Source organism: Lonchura striata, chromosome 7, assembly GCF_050655825.1.
Source record: "Lonchura striata isolate lonStrDom1 chromosome 7, ASM5065582v1, whole genome shotgun sequence".
NCBI classification, from domain to species: domain Eukaryota; kingdom Metazoa; phylum Chordata; class Aves; order Passeriformes; family Estrildidae; genus Lonchura; species Lonchura striata.
In genome coordinates this window covers 33,726,828-33,753,242 of record NC_140709.1, presented here as the reverse complement: position 1 = coordinate 33,753,242, position 26,415 = coordinate 33,726,828, and the positions used below count along the sequence as shown (strand labels likewise).

Genomic DNA, 26,415 nt, shown 5'->3' with positions numbered 1-26,415 from the left:
CATTAATACTTTGAATTGCTAATAAAATACTTCTTCTGACACACCCTGACTGTTTATTTTTTCGCAGCTGGTTGTTAGGCCAGTATCTTTTGGCCAAGGGATAAACTCTGAACCTATATTATATCCATGGGAGAAGATCCAAGCTCATAGCAGAAAAATTCTTATTCCTACTTTGCAAGAACATGTATGATTTTATATTTTATTGTAATAAATGTCATGCCAGGTGCAGTATTTTGAAGTACTACTTTCACAGGTATATGATGTTGTAATCACCTGTCTTACAGATGTCTCTCAACTATGTGTCATCAGCAATCATCTGTACACTTTACAATCAAGTGGAAATTGAAACTTCAGAAAGTACTATACAATAACAATACTTAATGAGCAATGCTGCTGTCTCCAGGCAACATGGGAATTTTCCTTACAGCCTGACGGGAGCTATGACAGTTTCGTGACTCTCATTCCCTGTGTCAGTTTTTGTATGAGCTCTCAACTGGTACTGATGCCTCAGGTTTTAGCTTTTATATTTTTCAGATTCTGAGCTCCTTTAGTGTGTGGGTCTGGGCTTCACATTAGGGGATGGTGAGCTCTCTGCATAGAGTAGAGACAAAACAATTCCTTCTGCAGCTGGGGACCAAGGAAAAATGATCCAAATCTCAGCCCCAAGAGCACAAACAACATAGATTGGAGAGAGAAAAACAAGAAGGATGGGACTTCATAACCTAAAGCTGTAATTGCACAATTAACTCCAATATGCAAATGAAGCAGAACTTATAAAAGTGTGACACCCTCTGACCAATCATCCATTTTGGTTCATCTTGGGTGTAGCCCTGGCTGGGCTCTTGTGCTGCCCCTAAGGTGTACCCATTGAGGCCTCCTAATAAATCCTTATTTTATTCTTTAATTCCATCCAGCCTCTGTTCTAGGTCAGCATTCACAAGGCAACAGCACTAACACTCCATGAGGCAACATACAGAATGCTTCAGTAGACTCTGGACAGCCTGAATCACAATGTTTCCTCTGCCTACAAACCAAATTGAATACAAATACTAATTTTTATATTCTCCAAACACCCACCACCATCCAGGGCCTCAGGGAGAGTGCCCCCCTGTGATCCTTCTAACCACCTCTTTTCCACAGAGCACACAAAGGTCTATGAAAACCAAACAGCCCCCAAGAAGCCCTTGGTGGCGTTCAGATTCCTCCACTACAAAGCTGTAAAGTGCTGTGAGTGGTTTGGCTGCCTCACCTGCTGCCCCAGCCATGTGCTCATCCACGCTGAGCAGGAGCTCCCAGGCTGCTGGCTGGATGTCCCCATACATCTCCTCGGTGAGGATGGGAGCCGCCTTGATCAGCAGTGACAGAGGGGCAGGGGACAGGCTCATCACCTGGAACAAACCAAGCCATGCCTTAGGGCTGAGCAAACTGTCTACAGTTTGCTGTAGACTCACTCTACACTCAGTGATTTTACCCTGGTTTTGGTCAACAAATTACCCATCATAACTTCTAGGTTCATCCATTTCAGAAAATGCTCCATAGAGGGGACGTGGCTTTCAGCCTGTATAAAAGAGCAGGGTTTCCAAGCTAGTTCCTACAGTCTTTTGCTTGTCCTTCACATCACCAACACCAAAAAAGAGGACAAAGGAAAGACAACCTCTCCCAAAGTGGTGCACAGCCAGCAATACATGTCCATTAAACTCTCAGTAAGAACAGGCTTAAGAAGAGTCTGCTGCTTCATCAGGAACTTTGAACAAGTAAGAACAGAGAAAACAAATACTGTAAACTGACAGGCTGCAGTTAAACATATCTGTGAATTCTTTGGTTTTTTGTTTCCTCAGCTCTGGTGCATATGTCGTTATGGAAAGCCAGAGATGCAGACTGTGATTTAATGGAGCTAAAAGGTTTCTTTGACCATGTTTCCTTAAGAGGTTTAAATTTAGTATTACTCAGACTGGGAAAAGATGTAGGGTTGAGCGGATTATATTCAGGAACAGTTCATTACATGCGCTTGGAGAGCCATATATATTTCCCCTCTTGTTGCATTTTAACCTGGCACCTGTATATCTGTCTCCCTAACAAGCATATGGCCTAATCAGTACCTGATTCCTGATGTATTTTAGCATTCCAGAGTCCTTCTTTCCTTCCAAGTTGATATCGATCACTCTCTTTTTAAGAGAAGGAGTTCTCAAGCATGACTTGTCTAAGCACTGGAAGGATATAAAAAGAAAGTGGAGTTCACTTTTATATTTCTCAAAATGTGGAAAAGGAGATTATATACAAGAGGAATTTCCATACTAGAAACCATCTGGTACCAGAGCTGTAGCACAAAGCCTTCTTCTTTGCTGGCAACAGGCCTAATATCAGTGAGACAACACATTTCATCCAATCTTCTTCTATTTTTAACAATGCTTTTCCCAATAAAATCTTAAGGCAGAAGACAGTAAACCAAATGAACAATGTGAATGTTCTCTGTGTAATCTTCACTGGTAGCACACCCATGTATTTAGTTAAGAAGCTTAGAGGCAAAAAGTCTACAACTTCCCTCAAAAAAAAATTACCAGTGGAAGTGTTCAGTGTACAGAATTATTCCTCTCATGGAATCATAGAATTATTGATGTGGGAAAAGACCTCTAAAGTCAAAACAGCAACCTAATGCTGCCAAGTCCACCACTAAATCACGTCCCCAAGTGCCACATCCTTAGGTTTTTTTAAGTCCTCCTGGGATGGTGACTCTACTGCCTCACTGGGCAGCCTGTGGCAGGGCTGGACAAACCGTTCAGAGAAGAAGTTTTTGCTAATATTCAAACTAAACCTTCCCAGGTGCACCTGAAATGGCCCTGAGGCCATTTCCTCTCAGTCATGTGCCTTGTTTCCTTGGAGCAAAGCCCAACACCCACCTGGCTGCACCCTCCTGTCAGAGACTCTGGAGACTGAGAAAGTCCCCTTGAGCCTCCTTTTCTCCAGGCTGAGCTCCCCCAACTCCCTCAGCTACTCCTGGTGCTCCAGCCCCTTTCTCCTCTCCATTCCCTTCTCTGGACACAATTCCATGTATTTCTTGCACTATGAAAAAAAGCAAAGATTGTCAATTGCTCTCTGGAAGTGAGGTCTGTGCAAACACCCTGCAGGTATTTGTAGGAGACCTCAGTGCCTCTCAAATTCATTTTTCCTGCTGTTTCTCAAATGCTTTGATGTATGATGAAATGCATGTCTCTGTCTTGCAATTCAAAGTTGGAGATGAAACAAGCCACAGAAATGCATGGTTCTTTTGCTACCTTTCATGAAACATATCAGCTACTCATCTCCTGCCTGCCTTCTGCAGAGGAAATGACTGCCTCTCTTTCTAAACAATTTGTGCTTTTCTGTGCTAGAGGAAAAATATGGGTTTTACAGTTTTCAGGAAAGCAAAAACATAAGCTTCTTTTTCACTGCTCTGTTCTTTCTTCCATAAAAATATCCTTCACTTTTCTAACTTGACAGGACACAAACAATCTCCTGGTTGATGAAGAAACAATGAATTTTTCCCCTTCATATGCCACTGCCAGCCTCTTTACCAAACTGAAAGCTTCATGACATTTCCACAAACACTTTTGTTTTCAATGTTACTGCAAAGCAGTTGAAAGGCTCTGCCATTACAATTATTCGGGATAACTGTGGTCTGTCTGATGTGGTTTAACTGTTGACACAATTCAGTTGATATCTTGGGGTGGGGAGAGCACTTTCCTGAAAGCAGAAATGTATTTCCACTTAAGTTAAAATTACACTTTTACATATAAAAAGGCACAAAGTTGTCTGAATACCCTGCTGAAATGGTCATTAAAAGGAGACAAACACTAAAGACTAATGTATACAATTCTTGGAACAGCTGAGAGCTCAGACCTAAAAGAAAGAAACTGCACAAGATTTTACAAGAATTTCAAGAGTGATTTTTACTAAGACAAGAAAAAAATATGAACAAAGAGAGAGAGAATCCACAGAGTAGTAAGCAGAGGCCACAAAAGAGCACTAAAATTGAAGTCAGGTTGTATGCTTTTTAAATGACCTTATCAGCAACTAAGATTCATCCTAGTCAATACAGATTAAATTCCTTACATAATGCTGAATGACTTAATAGCTGCATTTTTTTATAGCCAAGCCTAGTTTAGGAAAATCTCTATTCATTTTGTCATGAAAGAACTGTATGAGTACATCACGCAGTTTTTTCAAAGGCAATCATGACGTACCTGGACAAACTCTAAACCATTCTGCTTTTTCCATTTACTCACTTCCTTTTGTTTTTTGCCTCTTGCCACGTTGTTCAAAGTGCTGTTTTCTTTCAGGGAGTCCACTGTGTCTCCATAGAGAAGTTTGATGGCCCGGACAAGGCGAGCACAGGAGCGGCTGTGGTGGAGGTAGCAGTGTGGGTGACAGTAGTCGATGTGCGTGCATATGAAACTCTGCTGGTTGCACAATAGGATCATGACCTGGAAATTAAAACACAAATAGTTACCTACAGAAAATGGAGCTACACAGGCAGTGATTGGGACAGCCAAGCCAACTTTTCCTCAGTCTGGCTAGGGAGGTGTGAAGCTCAACACAGCTTTAAAAAGGTATTTGTCTGTGTAGGTCTTCATTATTGTAAATGCAGGTGAACCCAGAGGGAAGAAATGAGGATGTCTGACTCCAGTGCAGAAGGATGAATGATTTGTTATAATTACACTATAATACATTAATATACTATTTAAAGGAGATACCAAAACTACCTACCTACTTTTTCTAACTACAATATCTAACTCACAACTCATGACCCTCTCACGAGAATCCAGCCCCAGGTGGGTTGGATTGGCCATCAGGCTCAAACAATCCTCACCAGAATCCAATCAAGCACTCACCCCAGGTAAACAATTCTCCAAACACATTCCACATGGGAATTGTTTTCTTTCATTTCTCTCTGTGCACCTCTATGAAAAAGTCCTAAGAGAGAGAAGAATGTGCCTGCGACACTTCATACTGACAAGAGGTTTGCGAACTAGCTGGGTATGGCCAAAGAAACATTAGTGCTAACAAAGTAAAGGAACAGAGCTGCTATAGATGTGTATATTCAGCTGGTGGCAAGGTTAAGGCTGAGGAAAACAGCATCCTCTCAGTTTGAAGAAAAGCTATTCTATCACCACTCTAAGATCTTGGACTAGAAACCATCAACTAGCCAATTGTTATTAAAGCTGCAAACCCATCATGCTTGGGGGTCAGTTTCCTTCAAGGGATGCAAAGGGAAATATCTCAGTACGCTCTGAAGTAGAAATAAGCTGTGTCAGTTGCTCTGCATGTCATTGGGCAGACCCATCCAGCCCAGCTCTGTGGTAGTTGGCTCAGTTGCTATTTCTACTAGTGTTGCCATATGGCAGCAAGGAGTAGTAGAACTTATCTAGAAATCAGGTAAATATTTTGGAATTCAGCTATTCTGAGCCCTGTTTTGCTACAGAAACACTGGCATTAGTCCCTAAGATACTTAATTAAAGATAGCCCTGGAAAGTCTACACCTGAGTGACCACTCTGGTGTAACTCAGATGGTTTCTTGCCACAGGAGCAAAGCTCAGCCCAGCAGCTCTTTGTACATTGATCCTCACGTTACACACAAACCCAGTCTCTTATTAGCACTCTGAGGAAAACACACAGGCATCTCTAAGCCATTCACACTGTAGGTCTTTATGAATCTTTCTCTTCCCCCCACAACCTAGTGCAGAAGTACCCAGAACTACCAGAAGGAAGCTATCCCAGTTTTCCATCCACTGTGTCTATGTCTGTGCAGTTGCAGTCTGCTGGCTCTCTCACCCAGCTGCCACATGATTCCCAACCTTAAAATATGGACACTTCTAAAAATGGCAGGAGCTTAATCTTAAACAAATCTGTGTAATGTTTGTGATACTCCTGTGTTTGCCTCCTTGTTCTGGCCTCCTATAATTTCAGGGTCAATAAAGAATAACTCAATATTGGTATCAACCTGAAGATTGTATAGCAGCACTGTAGCACTCCTACCAGACTCTGGTCCACTCTTATAAATTGTTGTAATGGTACACTGACACAGAGAGAAGACACCAGGCTCCCTAAAGGACAGGTAAAGGAAAATGCTGGTGTCTTCACAGCAGCAACTGGGACCAGTGATCCTTTTGAGTTGTTTGCTTGTGACAACTAAGTAAAGCAGGTAAAGCAGCAATTTGTTTTGCCTGTAGTTTTAGCAACCATCTAGCCACACCTTCTTTCTAACAAATGAAAAAAAAAAATAGCATTGTCATGTAATATTGGTACTTCTGTGTCATTAACTGTAACAGGTGATTTTTTCAAATTTTCCTTTCTGCTATGCAATCTAATCACATGTAAAGTGAGACAAGCATCTCAAGTTTCTTTCAGAATTCATGAGTTCATGCATCTTCCCACATTGAGCAGGGGCACCATGATGTATCTTAAGCTGCTAACTAGGGAACCTCCCTTATCCTCTAGTGGTGCAGCATCTAATGCATACACATATCTCTAACATACTCAGTTTAGTATGAGAGCAGTCTATGTGAAATACCTAGGGAAAACAAATGAAGATATTGAGTCAGTATTGACAGCTGTCTTTCCCAAAGGCAACTCAGATGTCGAAGGGTGTCTGTGCTCACACAGGACACCACCAACCATGGCACAGCAATGCAGACTTGCCCAAATGACTTCTGGCAAGTCTAAATCCCAGGCACAGAGATTGCCCAAAGGGGTGCCTTAGACCCTGCATGACCAAACCACATCTACACTGTTGTACTGCCTGTCTGTTGGACAGAGTCAAGACTACACAAGGTTTTGCTGGCTTACACGAGCAGCTTCTAAAATGTCACTTTCTGGAAGCCCAGCTCACATTGTAGCCCATTGTGTTGCTCTCCCTGAAATACACTCTACTGGCCATGCTGGAGATAAGGTACTGAGTTAATGTATTTTTCAGCTGAGGCAGAATGGCTGTCCCTGCACACCTAGGGAGAAAAAAAAATTAATTATATGAACTAGAGAGAAGGAGACTTAAGTCCATTTTAGAAATGGCAAACACACAATTTCCAAAGGTCGCAGCTTACTTACACTTGAGATCCTTTATGCTATATGGGAAAAGCACAAACTGTGATCTGGTTATTGCCAGATAAAGGTTTTTCTATTGAAAATGGATCCTTGAGAGCACTGCTGGCAACCTGTACTTACGTGCAGCCACGACATGTTCCGATGATAGTTCTCCTCCATGCCTGTGTTGCTCAGTACCTCAGGTTCAATGCTGGGTTCGCTCGCACTCCAAGGGCTCCCTTCTTCAAAAGAAAAATACCCAAAAGGTTGTTGTTTTTATTGCTCCCTATGTGTTTTAAGACTAGGGACAGCACTTGTAAGCCAGGCCAGCCTTGTGGGAACAGATGAGAGTACACAGAATATGTCACACTGGAAAGACTGCATCTAGACATCCCTCCCCAATTCTGTGCTGGCTTGACACTTACAAGAACTATTTGGACTTGACCCATAGGCCATCTTGTCAGTAGCAAACATTTGTCCCTCCATTTTTTTTTTTTTTTGCTTGAATGGAAGGAAAATGGATAATTCAAAACCATCATAAACAAATTCTTTGCACCATTCAGATGCTGCAAGTGGTTGGTTTGGTGATCTGCATTGACTGGGCTCTGTGGTTAAAAATGTCAACAAAAATCCAACCAGAAGTGGCATCCAACTGGAAATGCCAACAGGAAAAGTCCCTGCTAATTGCCCATAGAAACTGCTAATGTCATGGGGATGAAAGGGGAAAAAAATCCTGATTCTAGCACACTAGAACACTTCAGAACTCAGCCAAGGGAGAGACTTCCCTGAGAATTTCACTGACCCCTTTGTTTCCCCTAACCACTTCATACCTTATGGGCCTCCTATAAAACTAATACTAGTGATATTAAGAGCTGGTTGGAGATGACTTTTGGTTTACCCTTTTTCTCTTCTTTAAGTGAACTGTAACTCATCAAAGTTTATAGAATTGACAATCCCACTTCTCCATGTTCTCCTACTGAAGCATCTTTTGGGCAACATAAAAATGACCATTAAACTTGGGAGGTTATTCCAGCTCCAAATGTATCCACAGTTTTTGGTTAACACTAATAGGGACGGGAAACCCTTCAATTTAACTTTGATGGAGATTTCACAGAGTAGGATGCACATCTTGTTTCCATAAGATAAATGTACAGACATGCATCTTTTAAATACTCAGGAAAGCAGCCGTAAACCACAAAAATAGATGTATGTGCCAGTATGTAGAAATATAGTATGCAACATGTGAATGTTATGTTCTGCATATAAGAATACATGTTCTACATGTCACTCGACATGCATATGACATCATATCCAATGGAGAATATGAAGTACATGCCTAAATATATATGTGTTTATATATATACATATATATATATATACACACATATAGCCAATCTGTTGCTATGGACAATAAAATATCATATATACATACCACTTCATGTATTCATGATATCCTGTGATTTAGAGGTGTGTGTAGATACACAGGTGCATGTGCTCCCTACAGACAGCAAGCGTTCAGCTGGCAGGCCAGCATTCTAAGAGCTCATGCTCCAACACAGTGCTGAACTGACAATCATGGAGCTGACACTGCACCCAGGATTTGTGCCGTGCTCCTCCCAGGCCCTAGTCCAGGCAGCCCCTGAAGAGAGCTCTAGATTTTTCCTAGCCTGCAGAGGTGGGGATCTCTCGTCATTTCTAGCTCTGCTGCAATCACATCAAGAGTTTAAGGTCCTTCCTACTGTCCCCTCCCTTTCCACCCACTCATCTAAGTTACCTATATCAGTGACAGTGTCCCTGCTGTGGGACAGCTGCAGCTCCTCATTCTCAGACTCTGAGTCCTGCCGTGATAACTTGGTGCTCTTTAGGCTGCCGGCCCGGCGAATGCTGGAAAGGGAACCCCCCTTCTTCACCCGGAAACTGCGGGTTCCTTTAATCTGGAGCAAGCGGGAGCCTCCTATCCTGATCTTCCTGCTGGGAACTGTATTAAAAGAATAAAAGAGGACTTTTTTCCCCTTAATTTTTCCCCATTTAAAAGAGAAAGAGATCCTGGCCCTCCCAGCCCTCCCAACCCTTTGCTGCCAGCCTGTATTGCAGCGTCTTGTGCCAAGGAATATGGGGTGAGAGGCTCCCTCCAAAGCCAACGCCAATGCAGCTCGATCGATCAGGGAGTAAAGATGCTTCACAAAAATGTGTTCAACACCTCATATCCTGGAGATCTGGTACATCACCTCAGATGTACAGGCCTTGTCTGTATTTGGAATTAGCCCTTTTTCAACCACCAGCAAGTAGAGTAATCTGCGCTAACAGAAACCCAAAGCATGGACAAGAAAATCCTACAATTCACACCAATTTGAATCATTTCCTGCCAGGAAGCAGTATCTGCCCAATGGATGTAAATTGCAGATTTCTTTGCCAGTCCTTAGAGTTTGCATTAGTGCAGCATTGCTACGGATAGCTGGCTGAATCCCAAGCATGAACAAGGCACCTTGGACAAACCTATTTTCCCATGGGCTTGGGTTCTGTAAACCTCACTGAGCTCTGTAGTAGGATCAATGATATATTTACACAGCATGTGTGACTGCAAGAGGGGAGTCTGCAAGGCTTCTTTGAAGTAAGGGTTGCATAAATCCGTGTCTCTGCATGTTACTCTTCATCATTAGAATGCTTTAGAGGAAACAGAAGCACGTAGATCTTCTCCTTCAGACAAATCAGCAGCTTTCAGGCATTGACAACATCCATTGACACTCTGCATTTTTGATGAGCACAGACATGGAATGGTTCAATGTTTAAAGCACCAACTGTTTGCACTTTCATTCTCCTCTTAGTTCAAAGGCAGTACATGGCAGTATGTCAGTCCAAATGTTGCAACACTCAGTCATTTTACTGCAGATCTAACCAGGCAAGGCCACATGTGATCAATTACCTTTGGTGTGTGGTTGGGAATGAACAGCACAGAGCTTTTTGGATACTATGGGTAAGCAAAATATTTAAATAGAATTGTATTTTGGCTTCAGGATAAAGCAAATACACCTTTACTCCTGAGATTGTTCCCAGCTGCTCCAGAATGGAATTCCCACTCCCATTTCCAGTGGCTAGCATCCTGGTCAAAGACAGCTGGATATGTTTCGGGAGCTACCCTTCAGTCCTCACAAATCAGTTGGCAAACTACTGCTGAGTGACCAAAGAATCTCCTTCCAAGTGACCATGCTAAGTTCCTTAGCAATCGCTACTGCTTGAATAATGTTCACATCAGCTCCACGAACCCCAAACTGCTTAAGTGCATGTAACTACATTTCATGAAGTCTGCAGAGTCCCATTTTGGCACCCAAAGAGTGGTCATCTGAGAGCCTGCATCTACCTAGCTGTAATGTCTGTATTTCAGACCTACCTGGAGCAGATTCTATACAGTAAACCCGTGGCTTTTGGTTAGCTGCTAAGCCATGCCTGGGGGGAGCAATGAGAGCAAAGTTTTTAACACTCCAGAAAAATGAAGGGAAACATATTAGTACTCATCAAAGAGTTTGAGATAAAGAAACCTCTCACTACAGGCAAGAAAAATTTAGTTACATTCACACAACAACGTTTTCTTATCTAGAAAAGTGTAGATTATGAAAGATGCCTCTACATCTGCAGGGTTTGGCCCAGGTGGATTCCCAGAAGAATATGCTGTGGCCAAAGGAAAGAACATAATTATTGTAATTTTTAAATATAACATTATTTTTCATTTATTAAGCTTTTAATATACTGGAATTACATTTTTGCTAAGGTACATTAGAATTCAACCTTCCTACTGTAGTCACTTTCCCTGTGTCTAAAATGCAGTAAAGAGGCAGTTTTAGTAAAGGATAACTATGTGACAGCTTAGGGAAAAGACAAAATGGAAAGAAAATTCAAATAAAACCACAGGGAAATGTAGTTTAATGGAGAAAAGGGTGCAGAAAGTCAATACTATCTTTGCAAAAATACATTACGCCTATAGCACAGTAACATGCAAAGGAAAAGCTAAGTCAGCATTGTCTCTAAGAAAAAAAGGATAGTTAGAGACTTTCCACCAGCATTTTCCAGCAGGACTGCCTGCTTGAAGTTATTCTCCCACTCAGGGAATGTCCCAGAGGGCAGGACTGTTCCTTGAAAAGCTTAAAAATGGTTTCAAGCAATTGTTACAACTATCCTAAAAAAAAAAATGCCAACCCCAATCCAAACTTTTTCTCATCTAAATAGGCAGAGACCTCGTACCCCACACATCTTAAGACTATCAGACAGACCAAAAGGCTGTCAATATGTCAAGAGTAGACAAAAAGAGGCTGAACATCAATTTATCCAGCTCACCTTTCTTAGGTGGGTCTGCACAGCAATAACTGGCCCACTAGACACACAATTTTGGGGAAAGTGTTGCACCACACAAGAATTGGAAGCATTTCTAGTATTTTCTCCAGTAATTATGGCAAGGTCACAGCTGAAAACAACACAAACTTTATCCAAAGCCTGTAGAAGTCAATAAAAGCTCCTCCAAACCATTAATAGACATTACAGTTCTGAGAGTAAAACCAGTCACAGACCCCACTGTAGTGAAACAATCATTAAACATTTATCCTTTTCAAGCAATTATCAAAATTATCATTCAAATCCCTGCACCTGTAAATTACTACTACAAGATAGAATGTAAATAGTTCTAGGAGACTTGTTAGAAGGTGATCTAGAGGTATCTGGCAGTTTAATCTCTAATTGCAAATACACACAATGACTATATTGTATTGCAACACTTGTACCATCAGATAGAATGTGAGTCTTGCATGAGATGGCTCAAAAAATGGAAACGATCTGCTATTCTCAGCAAACACAGTGAGCTTGAAGTCTGCTTGTACAGTATAGAGTATGTTGGTAACATCAATCTGCTAGCCATCAAAAGCCACACAGTGTATTTTTCATGTGGTAGCAAAGAATTCAAGAGACCAATCACACTAATTTGTTGTGATGCCATGACTTCCAAACCCGTACAGATTTTCCACAGGAAAAGACCAATCTTCCCTTCTGTCTGTGATTTCCCCAAAGTTAAAAACTGATCAGAAAAAAAACAACCACTTTTGATCTTTATTTTTACAGTGAATCAAATAGTGATGCTTCTTCTCTCAGCATCCTACTAAGAGACAGTTTCAAACAAGGCTTGCTCCTTTTTAGCAATTGTGCAAAGCTTTTATCAATTTCAGTCATAGCACTGTTTTATAAAATTTGACATCTTTGCTTCTCACATTCATTATACTGAACCCTGAAGGCCAAAAGCATCTCGGAAATGATTTAAAGCCACGTGACTCCATGGCTGCCTGCTTTTTAACACAGTCTATGCAAATGAAAACACAAAATCAAGCGCCACTTCACAAGCCCTGAGAATACAAAAGCCTTATTGTTCTGACAAACCTTTTTTCTCCTCGAAGCCAGCCTCAGATTTGAGGGTGTGGCTGCTGCTGTGTAGGGAATCCTTTGAATCTTCATTTTCATCCAGAACCCCAGCAAAGCTGATCTTTCTCTCATACCTGTGTCGGTCCATCTCAGGATCCAGACGCAGCCTGCAGCTCTCCAGATCCTGTAGCAGAATGGAGACCACACAGATGTGCCAGCAGTATGAGCTCCCACTGCAACTAGAGAAGCTTCACAGAATTCACAGAATAACCATGTTGGAAGAATCCTTCAAGATCAGGAGTCCAACCTATGCCCCAACACCTCAACTAAGCCATGGCACCCAGTGCCACATCCAGTCTTTGTTTAAACACATCCAAGGATGGTGACTCCATCACCTCCCCGGGCAAACCACTCCAGTACTTTATCATTGTTTCTTTAAAAAACTTTTTTCTAATATCCAACCTCTAGTTTCCTTCATGTGGCTTGAGACTCTGTCCTCTGGTTCTGTCAGTGCTGCCTGAAGAAAGAGACCGACCCCACCTGACCACAACCATCTTTCAGGAGTTGTAGAGTGATAGGGTCACCTCTGAGTCTCCTTTTCTCCAGGCTGAGCACTCCCAATTCTTCAGGAAGAACGGCTTCAGATGGGGTACATTAATCACACCTAAGCCAACTGCTTGACCTTGCAGCAGGCTGAGCCACCTGCCAGGATGGAAGAGCTACCAATCACAGAATTGTTGGGATTGGAAGGGACCTCTGGAGATCGTCCAGTCCAACCCCCCTGACAAGTCAGGGTCACTCAGAGCAGGTGACACAAGAATACATCCAGGTGGCTTTGGGATGTCTCCAGCTGTGAGCAAAAGGAGCTTGTATCTGCTCCATGATCAGTAAAAGGCTTTGGGTTAAACTTCAGTCAGGACCGTGGCCCTCACTCAGCCCACAGCCTTGACAAGTCTGCCTGCTCTCCTGGTAGTTAAACTAGCTCACCAAAGCTAGTTCAGTTGCAAATGTTTCACTTCTTCAGGGCTTCCAAGGCTGTGCTCCTATCTATGGAACAGACTATCTGCCTACAAACAACAGTGGAAGTGAGATTTGCTCTACTGAAATTCCAGCTTTATGGATCATAACATTACGTACCTGATCTTGGAAAGGAAGCATCACTCCAAAAACATAGACTTAATATTTTAATCTGGATTATTGTTGCCTCTTTTTTTTTTCCTCTGTACAAAGTTAGAAGCAACAGTCTATGGCCATTTTTTCTTACAGACTCTTGCATAATGTGCCCCTGAGGCTTCTTTCAGTTACAGCTCACAGAATAATTCCTCCTCCTTGTCTCCCATACACAAGTCTAGAAAGCAATTAACCAGTTGCACTTCTAGCTCACATAAAAGCACTAATTTCTGTTGACCTCCATTATCCAACATATTCTTAGTTCCAAGCCTAACTACTTAATTATATGAATTCTAAACCATGGCATTATCCTGCTTGTGGATGCAGTTATTTATTATGCTGTAATAGCACCAGTGTGTTTAAGGAGGACTTTGATGAATTTATTGTTTTTTAAAATTGTCCTTCTTGCATACCTTGGGGCTGAGCCACTTCATCAGAGGTCATCTACAGCCTTTGGACTCATTTTCAGAACCTAATTACAATACTATCCAGATAAATTGGCCTGTCAAGCATAATTGCCATATTGCCATGACTAAAATCTGATCAGTCATTAACAAAAATCAGGACTAAAATAGTAGGGTTAAATCCTTCATGGAAATTTAGCTTATCTATTTTTTTTTCTTCTTTATAATTTTTATTCTGATTTCTCAAAGAAATTTGGCTTAAAAGCTGAGACCATGTCAGCCATTCAATTCTCATCCCATTCCATGCTAACCACCTCTGAAGCTAAGGGTCAGAGTCAACTCAGCTTGTCAACAGACGACTGTGTGCATGTGTTTTTGAAACAACAGGCTAAAGGCAATGTTAAACCACAGTACTAGACATAAGAAAATCCACACAGGAATGGATCACTGAAAATCAGTCTTCATGTGTTCTGCTATTCACAGCATTAGTTGTCACCTAACTGGTTGTTTAGCTTACTGTTTATGCCAAGATTTGCCTGCTCATTTGAGTCTCATGGAGATTTTTTTTTCATTTGCTTCTTTGTCCCCAAGCTCTTTCCTTTCTTCCCATTCTCCCTGCAATTCTCTGGGTCTGACCCAAACCAACCTGCAGTTTTAAAGCTCTGGCAAATTCTCTGCAAACCATTCTGCTCCTTTCCCCTAACTGCCTTGTTCCAATCTCTGGCCATTGCTCAAAAGAGAGTGAGCATTTCAGCTTGTCACTTTCTAAAGTCTACCTCCCACACTTCCCAAGTCCCCCACCCCTTACTTACTCAGAAATTTAGGAAACTTTAAATTCCAGCAGCACATGTTGTGCTTCCATGGTCTTACCTTCTTAACCAATACATCTCATGTACCCTGATCATCTTCTACGCAATGGTTCCTTTCTCCCTGCAGAGATCCACTGCAGTTTTTACCCCACTCTACCTCTCCTCAGAGCCTGGAATCTGTGATTCTGTGGACAAAGCCCTCTCCAATGCGTGTGGCCCACTTACCACAAGAGGCTCAGTCCGTGGTCTGGGCATGTAGGGAAAGGTCTCCCGAAGGAATGTGGTTATCTCCAGGAGAAGCTGACAGGCTGCCATTTTTAGTGCAAAAGGACAACAACACTTGGTAGGATTCACAGTGCCTAGGAAAGAATATTTCTGTCATGAACAAGGAGTTAATACAGGATCTGGAACCAAGAGGTGATGGACATTGTCACATATGGTGCACGATGCAAGCCGCACTGAAAAGCAGAAAACCCCACACTTCTGTGCTACTTTTCCTACACTAAAAGAAACAGAATCAATCAAATAACAAACCATGTATTTACCAGCACATGAAGTAATACTAACATTTATATTACATTGATATAATTCTATTCTATTCTATTCTATTCTATTCTATTCTATTCTATTCTATTCTATTCTATTCTATTCTATTTTTATTATATAATCAATAATTATATTATATTGTATTCGATTTTATAATATATTAATTATATATTATATTGTATTACCTATTATATTGGACTGCATTATATTGAAGTAACACAATAGTTGACTACAGTATATATTATAGTATATTATGTTGAAGTGCCTACTGAACTAACAATAAAATTATGGCATTTTGTATACATATCATTTAAGGCTAATAAAGGTTAAGAAGTAGATACCCTTCTTTTCCTTTTCAGTTTTGCATTCAGTCAAATCTTTTGCAGTTGTATAAAAGAACCACTTTCAAATATCTCAATTATCTCAAAATAATGTAGTTATGACTAGCTAGTAAAGAGATACTTCTCCTATTAATTCCTACCCTGATAACTGGAAAAGATAGCCTCCTTTGAAGTTAGGCTTCTGTAATTGTACAAGCAATCCAGGTGCTTTATCACTGCCCAAAGTGGGCCTTTATGCAGTGCTAAGAACAAATCCAGAACCACAGGAAGAGAAAGCAGAAGATAAACACTACATCCAACAGGGAACAACAGTACAGGCAGTCAAGCACCAGAAAATTACAGCACATATGTATACACAAATGGTGTCTAAAGAGCACACAATGTTTGTTACCACCTTCACCTACAGCTACAACAGGATGTGTTTTGAGAATTTATTTTGGTTCACAGGGTTTGCTATAACTTGCATGCCCATACAGACATTCAGAATCAGTGATCTGTCACAGCTCTTCCACCCTCATGTACACACAGGCACAAATGCATGTGGTTTCATCATCTTGTTGTTCTACAGATTTTTTAATGATGCTTTTTTTTTTGTTTTATTTCTGCCTGAAATCAAGCACTATACTGAAATCAAGATTTAAAAGCCTTTAGCAGAGCTGTGCCAATTCACATCAGGTGAGCTGACCCTTAAAGGTTCAGAAACAGAAAAGTGGCCGATCTTTAACAAACATTTTGGCAGCAGTAACTGTGAAGAATGGAGTCTCAACCACTTTTGACACTCAGGTGACAGTAAGGCTCAAGAAATAAATTACGACCCTGCTTACAACTGCAGTTTCTGTGTACAGGAATTGCAGGTCACTTCCTGTTTTCCCTTTCCTTTTCCATCCAAGTCTTTCAGTACTGTTACACATCTGTCATGTTTTACACCCAGGCACAAAAAGAACAGGGGAGGAAGCTGGGGTGAAAGTGAGGGACTGGGAAATACAGCTAGGTGGCAAGAAAATGAAAAGAGAAAAAATATTAAGTGCTCCTAAAGCAGAGGTTCTTACAAGCGGGGGTTCTTGTAGTAAAGGGAGTCTCCTTACTGTCATCTAAAAAGTCTTCTTCCTCATCCTCCTTTCTCAGGCGCCTCTTGGTCTCCTCATCATAAATGAGGCCAAGCAGGTTGGCAGGACTCTCACTCTCAGCGTGGCACAGCTCATTGAGGCGGACACCAATTGCCTGCAGATGGAGAAAGAGAAGCACAGGTGAGAATTTCAGCCCAACCAGAATGCCCTGGCTTTATTTTTACTGTCTAAAGGGGAGAAAGGGATGACAGAAGACTAATTGCTATCAAAAATATAACTTATTTCCCTCTTTTTTTCACCAAAAATTTGAAACATGTCAAATTTCAGGATGAAAACTTTCAGTAAATTTAGTTAAACAATAAACCCCTCCAAACAGGCGGAAGGAGATTAGGTCATTGTGAAGTATTAATTTCTTCCACTTTTCTTTGTTCCTTTGATATATTTAGTCCATAATTTTGCTAAGTCTTTCTGCTGAGAATGTACGTCTTCTGCTTAACAGCCCTCGTGGTGTGGTCAGCAAACTCCAGGTAAAGGTGTGTTAGCAAGGAGATTGCTTTCCTGCTAGGACGCTTGAGAGCTCTTAAGAACTGTCTTGATTTTCTTTGCCACACATACATGAGCACAGATAAGTATGTGAAATTTTATCCTGTGAAATAGTCACTTTGTGAGGGAAGATATGTTTTAAATTACAGACTTTTCAGCAGCTCTATTCATTTAGCCTTTTTGAGTATGGGATAGTTTTAGACAAAGATAATAAGGAGGTTTTCTAAATATTTTACAAGTCAGAACTGATGGTCCTGCCAGCACTACATAATTTTCCTGCCATGGCTGAAGTTACACAGAAATACATAAATGGTCACTTTTTATAACTATTCGTGCTATTAAACTCTTCCTCTGAAATCCAGCAACAGGGGAAAGGGTAGACACTACTACATAGAGAGAATAAGGTGATATTGTTGTGGTTTGCCTGCTGACACAAAGCTGTCAATCTCAGCTATCTCTGAGCCTGCGCATTCCTAAAGGAACTGCACATGTCTCAATTTTTTGCCTTTCATGTTTCAGGCATTTAAAGGGAGAAATGTTCTGCATGTTTGTCCATAGAACACTAATTTATCACATATTTATGCTGTGTATCCCACCCTAATGTTAAAGCAGTAAGATGTAATGCCACAGCTTTCCATTTAATGAGCACTGAATTCCTGATATGTGTTTTCTGTATTTTTGGTTTTCTAGCAAACAGAGAAGCAAAACCAAAAGTCCTCTCAACAGAAGCACTCAAAGGAAGTGACAAACGAACACAACCAGAATAGATTTAACATTGTATTACTTCAAAAGACAGCAGAACATATCAAGTCTTTTGATTCAAAAGGTTCATCCCTGCTATGGGCAGTCCAAGTCTCACCTGCTGTGGAGAGGGTTCACCACTGTGATTCTCTGATGGTTATTAGGGAGGCTGTGGGTAAATAAATTCTTCTGGCCTTCACTGAGAAGGATCAGAGATAAGAGTAAACAGCAAGAAAACTTGCAGGAAAAGAAAAAAAAATCCACACTCTAAAACTACTCTCCAAATCTTATCCTGCCTTGCAGACAGTAAATGTAAGGATTTTCCCTTTTGAAATGCTCCTAAACAGCAGCAAACACACACTAGTCTTAAAATGGAGACTATATCCAGATAAGTCTTATGATGCTATTAAAGTTAAGGGGAAGACAATTATGCTAAGTTGCCTATGATCAGATTTCCTTGTCTCCTTTCTTATGACCTTGAATCACATGGTAATACTTTTGACAGTATGAAAAGAAACCTTCCTGGACTCTTTCCAGGTGAGGTATATCAGTTACTAAAAATGATAGCTGAGGGGGAAATCTAACTGGCTTCTAATAGTTACTGTCTTTCTTGTTTTCATTTTTTTTAGAGTCTGAGAAAAGGGAGTGTCTAGAAGCATAGCATCTACAAACAGATATGGATAGTTCTAGCTCTCTGAAAGCATGCAAAAATTCAATGACTATGTAATCCTATGCACTCCACTTAAAAGGAAAAGGAGTCAGGCTAAGGCAGTGACTCCATGGACTAGAGAAGCAAACACCTTCACCCTATTTACTTTTTCATGGGACTTTGGTATTTGTGCTGTTATTAAGATAGTCTCCTGTGTTTGAGACTTTACCAGAGAGTAGGATGACCAGGTAGCATTTTCTGAGTTAGCTTTAGGAATGGAAGGAGAAGATCTGCAAAGATACTGAGCTCAGGTTCTAAGACCCAAGTTGGATTCTCCTCCAGGACCGTTCTGTGGTGGGAATGTATTGATATGGTCAGCTTTATTTTGAGGCTCCTTACAACGTGCTCCACTGAGAAACACATGTTGGTTTAACCTACAAGAGTTCAAGTCAGCAAGGCAGAACATGATTTTTAAATTTCCATAAGCATTGGATTTTACGTCTTCTTTTTCTGGGGGGGATAGGAATCATGGTGCTCACTGTAAAAAACACTGGTTTTTAGAAGATGTGAGAAGCACAAAGCTCACTTCCAGAAAGACATCTGAAACCAGTCAAAGGAACTTCTCCCACTATTTTGAATTGTGAGAAATGAGCTGTATACATGTCAGATGTTCAGCACTTATATCCTAGGGGCTTTACAAGGAAATTGCATGTGGCATTCACAGGGGCAGATAAGAAAATTGCCTCCTTCCTGCATGGTAAGAGATCACAATCAAATAAAACTTGAAAGAGTCAAGTGTCAAACAAAAAGAGACAATTCTCTATATGATTCATAGTATCTCTGTAGAATTCCTTGACAAAAAATTGTAAGTGCCAACAGTCTGTATGGATGCAAAGAGAAAAACCCATTACTAAATATACAGCTCAAGGAGCCCTAGGCTAAATATATTTGGAAGTAATAAAAATAGAAAGTAGTATCACAGCCCACATTTTCCCTCTTCCTTAGCCATTCACATATGAAAAGTGCTGGAAAAAGGAGAATGGACCAAAGAGATCCTTGGAGAGAACATGTCTTAGCAAAGTCACTTCCCTTAGGAGATGGGGGGATCCTGGCAGGCTGTGAAGTGCAGGTTGGAATGAAGGCTTCTGAATCCCCATCCTACAGGGACTGAACTCCTCTGTAGGATCCAATTACCTTCATATTTTGCCATATTTTTTAATGTAAGCAGAAGAGAAACCAACACTTACATCTCCCCACTGGTAGAAGAGCTTAGCTGCATTCCACTGCAGCTTCTGGTTCCTTTTGTTGCCCACAATAGGAGAACGGCCACGGGACAGGCCTTTCTTAGTAATGTTCACATGGTGGCCCTTCATCCACTCAGGCCAGTTGCCACGATTGCAGCGGTGGACAAAGCGCGCGCACTCAAGGAACAGGGCCGCTCGTGCCACCACAGGAGCTTCCTGAAATGTTTGCAAAAAAAATCACCTTAAAAGCAAAAAACACATTGGACAAGCTCCCCGAACATTAGAGTATTCTGTGCTTTAAAAATTGCTTTGCAAGCTTGCCAAGGAGTCACACGGTACGAGCAATGTCTCCATAAAAAGCTGACACCAGAGTCTCTCTGCATAAATCTCACCTCTTGAGCTACTAAAAGCAAGCTCATAAACACTGAGTAGTCTTGCTCAATCCAAACACTGGAGGGGCAGAAAGAAACATAATATAAACTTTGAAATACAAATACTTATTACACCCCTCTGTAATGCTCTCCTTCAGAACCCACCTAACTGCAAAAGCAGAAGTGTGCATCTAGCACTGTTACTGCACAAACAATTCAGGTTTTAGCTTCACCTTTGCTACTGAGGTTGCAAATATTGCAGCAGCAAATGACACCATGGCCACACAAATACTAGCATTTGTCACTTTAGGTTCTGCTTCTGAATCTTGGGGATGAAAGCATAAACGGAGGCTTGTTAAAACTAGGAAAAGCACTATTTTTCAGTTATAATTAATATCTGTGGAGACGGAAATACATTATTCTGGTGTAAGTCAACAAAATGTCACTGGCCAAATTTCAATTGCCTTAGCAAGTGTCAGGCAATTCAATACTGAAATAACAACAGGTAGCTGAGTTTTGAAAGGACTGACTCATTTCCAGAGGAAAATCCTCCTGTCCCTGCCTTAGAAAAAAGTCACTTTAATGGGAGAAATTATATTGAATGTATCTTAGCTTGTATTAAATCATCCAGCAGGACAAATGTTAGACCAATAAAGAATGCTTCTGAAACTTCCTGAAATGTTCAAAAAACAGACACAGTAATTTTGTTTCCTAAAGGATAGCTTCGACTCAGGAGTAGCTTTTTATCCCAGCAGTCTAAACTGCCAAAATAACATCCTTACAGACATGAAAAGAGAACTAAAAAGCTAATGGTTCTACTAATTTCCATTTAATTTTCCCCTTTCTTGCTCCAACTTCCACAACCAAAACTCCTGCAATCAACAGTCTATAAAGCTAAGAATACAGCAATGCTTACAGTTTACCAGCTGGCTTTACAAGGTTCACTAACAGCAATTTCACAGAGTACAAACACGTTACACGCTTTTAGATGCTGACAGCTCTAATGAAATAATTCAAGCAGATCAGCAACTACTTATAAAGAAGGGCTTGTCAAATGTGGTCTATAAATACTAGACAGCCCCCGAGACCCTGTAAGATGATGTGTTAAGATTAATAAATAAAACCTCCAAGAGTGTTTTAATCAAAAATTGAAACCAAAAAATTTTGGATCAATGCTCCTAAAGTTTGATTTAAGAAATTACTAACACAACATCCATTTGCAGCTTTTGCTCACATTTTAAAAACATTGGAAAAAAACAAACAAACAAACAAAAAAAAAACAAAAGCTGTTCTCTTGATAGGAAGATTTAAGCTGACAGGATGTTCTGATGAAGAAGGCAGAAATCTGAATGAATCTAAATGCAGACAGTCACTACCCAGAAACAAAACAAGTATCTAACACTGGAAAAACATTACAAACTACTACTGGTTGATCACATGCAACACAGAATAGTTGAGGATTTTATTCTTTTATTCTCACAAAGTAAAACCTTAACCATGGAGACCTACATGAAGAGATAACGCCCCAGCCTTAGTCTACTATTGGTTTAGTTCACTAGCAATGAAGGAAAAATTTCTTAGCATACTGGAATCCTGTAAAGAAACATGTTGTAAACATGATGAAAGCACGCCAACTACCACAATTAAAGGAGGATATGTGGGATGGGGGGCAAAGGGGAGGAGCAGGATTAGTTAAAAATCACTATATTATTTTAAAAACTACTGCAAAGACCTCCTGTATGAAGGCCTTTCTGAACATGATAGGGCACAGGCTCCCTGTGATTGCTTACCTGAGGCTCTGAGAAACCTGAAGCAGCAGCAGCAAGAGAAAGATGAAGATGTGACAGAATGAACAGAGATGGATTCACACAACAGAGAAACACATCACAAATGGAGAGAAATTAATCAGGCAGGTGATGTGTAGCTGAAAAGAACACAAGTTACTGTGGTCACTGTCAAAACCTGACACAGCAGCAATACTCTCACAAATCTGTCCATGCCTATGCAACTGTTCACAAGTCCAGTATTAACATTAGACCTATTGTTTTGCACCTTGAAAATTGCTCTTCTACTGTATAAATTTACATTAATTAACCAGTTTATTAACAATTCAAATCATCTCAGTGAATTTTTTTCAACAGAAAACCTGGTTTGTTCTAAAGAGCAAATGACCTGGGTGAAAGGAACCAAATACATAATGATTTGGAATTTCACAGCATCGCATTACTGTTCATGTAAACCTGATTCTGCAGTTTTATTACTAGAGTACTTATGTCCAGTTTTGTTTCCAAGAACAATGACTTTTATGACACTAATCAACCAGTGGTAATTTTCCTTGAGTCCCTTCTTAAAGTTTACATGGCACTTTGAGCAAAAATTGATTTTTGGCTCTGTTCTCTTCAAAACAGAAAAGAAAGGAACATAAGACCAATAATATACTTTTAACTGATGCCAAGGTAAATTTGAATAAAAGGTGCTGACTGGGTGGCTCTGATTTGTCTAAGTAAAAGTGAGTCTGACATAAAATTTGTCATAGCAGGTACATGAAGACAGGTTGCAAGTAATTAATTAATCAGTGTCTTGGACAATTGCCTGTTTCAATTAGTTCAGACCTCTCTGATTATATCTACAAAATGGTCAAGTACAATCCATGACATAGTTATTTGGTTTTGCTCCCAGTCTTTTACTCTGGGACCTGTTTGTAGCAATCTCTGACTTCCTTCCCAAGCATAAGCACTTCTACAGAGAAATATTTCTGTCACAGAAACAGGAGCATGGGAACACAGTCTGCCTAAGATCCAGGGGGACATGGAGTCAGGACATTGACAAGTATTCTTGCAGTTTAGACTTTGCTTCTACTGTCCCAGTACTTTGTGGGTCATCTCAAATACAATCCTCCTAGAAAACAGTACACCTATCACATTTCAACAAGGATAAAAGATTTACATGTTACAACAAATAAGCTCATACATCTTATTGGAAAATGTAATGCTGGCAGGTGTCACACAATTATATTGGTCAGAGAAAAGCTGGCCATTTACAGCAGTCTAATTAGGATACTTCAGGTAACATAGTTACACAATCCTAGAGAGCAGAATTCAACAGGAACATAAGCATAGATTGAAAAATCCAAAAGTAAATAAATTTTACTATTGCAAAGTCTGGATTTAAGCTGGGGACATAAAGAGGAAGCTGTCTGCAATGTATCAATTATCACTGAATGTTTGCACAGCCATATATTGATTGTAGCTTTAAAAATTTAGTCAATTATGGATGCTGCTTCTAGGAAAATATGTTAACTGCATAGCTACTAAACCTAAGGCAACACTCATTTTAATACACAAACAAATTATAAGCTCCATAAGGATGAATCATTTGTTTCACTGTTCTAATTTCTTTAAACAAGCATCCAGGCTGATCAAAGATTTCAAAGTTGTTATAAGAATAGAATTTTGCAAACCTGCATAAAAAGGCATGCTCAGAAAAATTATTGAAGAACTGGAACTGTTTGCCTTTCATTTTCTAAAGGTTGCCTTAGCAACTAGGCTGGATAAAATGACTTAAGAAGCTTTTCATTTGCATCAGACCTGATTCAAACTATTACTTCAAAAGTCTGAAAACAGAAGTTAAAACACCCATTTTAGGTGTACTCTGCTGACATAGAGTGTGGGAATTTTCCATTGCCATTAGCCAATACAGTGAGATGACAGGCTGTCGTCTTTTAAAATATACACTGCATGTGACCGCCTAACTTCTATATATCTCCCATACTTTGTAGACAAAATTCCAACTCAACAGGCACTTGGAGACTCCCAAGGCTATAATTAGAACAAGGCTTCCTTCATCTTTAGCTGAAGACCTTTTAGAAATTCTAATACCAAAATTGTCTCTCAGTGGAATGGAGAGAGTTACATTTTAGTTTGTTAAAGTCAGCTCTGAAGTCAGACCTCGTTAAACACTTCACTCTGACTGGTAGTTTCCAGCTGACTTCATGCATGGGCACAGAGTAAGCTGGTCTGTGCTTAGGCATTTGGGAAATTTTAAAATTAAGTAAGACATTTACAGGCAATAGGGACATAATTGCCAAACCCCATTTTATAATCTGATTTATCAGAACACAGAGAAGTGCACCAGTAGAGGCTCCTGGTGACAAACTTGCTAGGAATGAGCTCTTTCCTGCCCATACACCTCACAACTTACTAATTGTGTTAGTTTAGAATTTGCAAGGGGGTGGCAGACTGGAAGCCTTGAAGACTGAAGCTGGGTTGCAAGCCACCTTATTGGAGCTTGCTGAGCTCACTGCAGCCCTGACTGCTAAGAGACACCAGGATGGCTACTCTGTCAGCCACTGCATCCACAGCTTCCATCCAGAGGACCAACAAACTCTGGCAGGAGGTGTGGCAAACAGTGAATGGAACCTGTGTTTTTTGGAAGATGGATGAGGACCACTCCAAACAGTAGAGCTAGATGGGAACTGACAACAACAGCAACTCCAGACCAGCACTAATGCAGACGTGCTTGAATGTGCAGACCAAGTGGGCAAGGTTAAGATGAAGATGCAGAGGAGTGGTGCACAGAGCATAACATCCCTACAGCCATGGAGCAGGCAGTGCAGCAAAGGCCAGGGCACCAGCACTAGCAGGATGGCAGAGTCCATGGGCCTGAGACCTCCAGCACCGAGCAAAAAAACTGAATTTGAGCACAAATGCCACAGCAATCACACAGGTGAGAGGTGGGGCATGGGAAGAAAAGGGATAGAGAGCATGTGGATGCCCCGAGAGCAGTGCTTTTAATCTTTTTTCAGCTTGCACACAGCCAAACACTTATGGAAGGAAGTAAAAAGCAGCATGCAGAGAAATTGCTAATATTTGGCTGGTTTTTCATAGCTGTATTTGTCACACTCTTTGCTTGTCACATAAACACCTCACAGAGCCCCACTGGCTCATGAATCACAGGGTGAGGGCCACAGCTTTAGAAATTGGAGGGATTGTTAAAAAACACAACTGCAAGAATAAGAAGGAAGGAGATACAGAATATCAGGAAGAAGGGATTGAATTGAGTCACTTCTTTGATTTGCACTGGCAAATCAGCAATATTCACATTTAAAAGCACACACACTCTGATATAATTTTTTTTTCCCACTGACTGGCTCTGGTAACTAATAGTTCAGTGTTGCCTAATGTACTTATAACTCTGTCAGAACTTGAGAGTGGAATTCCTGCACTTCTCCAAGTAGTTATCCAATCTTCAATCCTTATTCTGTAGATTGAGCGGAAACAGAGTGTCTGTGAGAGAAGTACGAAGACAACAATACAAGCTTTGCACTAGCAATCATGTAGTTATGGGGAGCCATGTAATTAAAAAATGATCCATTTTGTCTGCAAACCTGTCCACTCACAGATGCTAAAGCTCCAGCTAATACCACCAGCAGCAGCTGGCATTGCTGTGATGCTTTACACTGTGTCTGTGGGGCACAAAGAGCATTGGTGAAGGACAGTGGACCACCACATATGCACATGCTCTCAGCAGGAAACAACAGACCAATAATGACTTACAAGGTCTAGGGCTGCTGCCAAAATGGAGGCATCGGGGATAGTGCCTGGTTCACAGCAGTTCAGCAGAAACTGAAAGCGCTTCATGCCTTGGCGGATTGCTCCCAGGTTCACAACATTCTTGGATTTTCCTCCTTCTTGTTTGGAGGTCAAGTGATCATCAAAGCTATGGCAACCTAAAGAGGTAGAGAGTACAGAGGGGATGCAGGGAGGGGTAGAGAGAAGGGAACACAGTCTCTCACCAGTAAAAAATGGGGAACAAAAATCTTGATGAGTACAGTCTTAGTGTAAATCCCGTTCTCTCCTTGTGTTATCTTGAAGATAACAGGTTCATTTTTACAATATTTGTGTCTTCAATGAAGCAGACATACAACTAGTCAGATTCTGGCATTGGTCATATTGATTATCTGCCCAGAACAGCTCCACCATGCTCAGTGTGGAAGCCCAGGACCTACTCCAACACAGGTGAATGAGGATGTTGTCCTCCTCCCCACCTCTTTAACACAGATCATCTTGCTCACAGTC

General features: G+C 40.8%; 1 protein-coding gene across 12 annotated transcripts in view; it reads right to left on the bottom strand.

Annotated features, from left to right (window-relative positions):
* The window catches only part of UNC80 (unc-80 subunit of NALCN channel complex), a 127,960-nt gene that overhangs the window by 57,247 nt on the left and 44,298 nt on the right, over positions 1–26,415 (bottom strand). For 6 of the 12 annotated variants that reach the window (XM_077785175.2, XM_085585447.1, XM_085585443.1 and 3 more), the window contains exons 22-31: positions 25,894–26,066; positions 19,971–20,183; positions 16,773–16,944; positions 15,062–15,195; positions 12,472–12,637; positions 8,831–9,034; positions 7,198–7,298; positions 4,263–4,460; positions 2,100–2,207; positions 1,250–1,388 (exon numbers count right to left, since the gene is read on the bottom strand). In XM_077785175.2, the coding sequence (XP_077641301.1) occupies positions 1,250–1,388; positions 2,100–2,207; positions 4,263–4,460; positions 7,198–7,298; positions 8,831–9,034; positions 12,472–12,637; positions 15,062–15,195; positions 16,773–16,944; positions 19,971–20,183; positions 25,894–26,066 (1,608 nt within the window). The remainder of the gene's footprint in view (positions 1–1,249; positions 1,389–2,099; positions 2,208–4,262; positions 4,461–7,197; positions 7,299–8,830; positions 9,035–12,471; positions 12,638–15,061; positions 15,196–16,772; positions 16,945–19,970; positions 20,184–25,893; positions 26,067–26,415) is intronic. The other 6 variants (XM_085585446.1, XM_077785181.2, XM_077785182.2 and 3 more) reach the window with 3 other exon arrangements.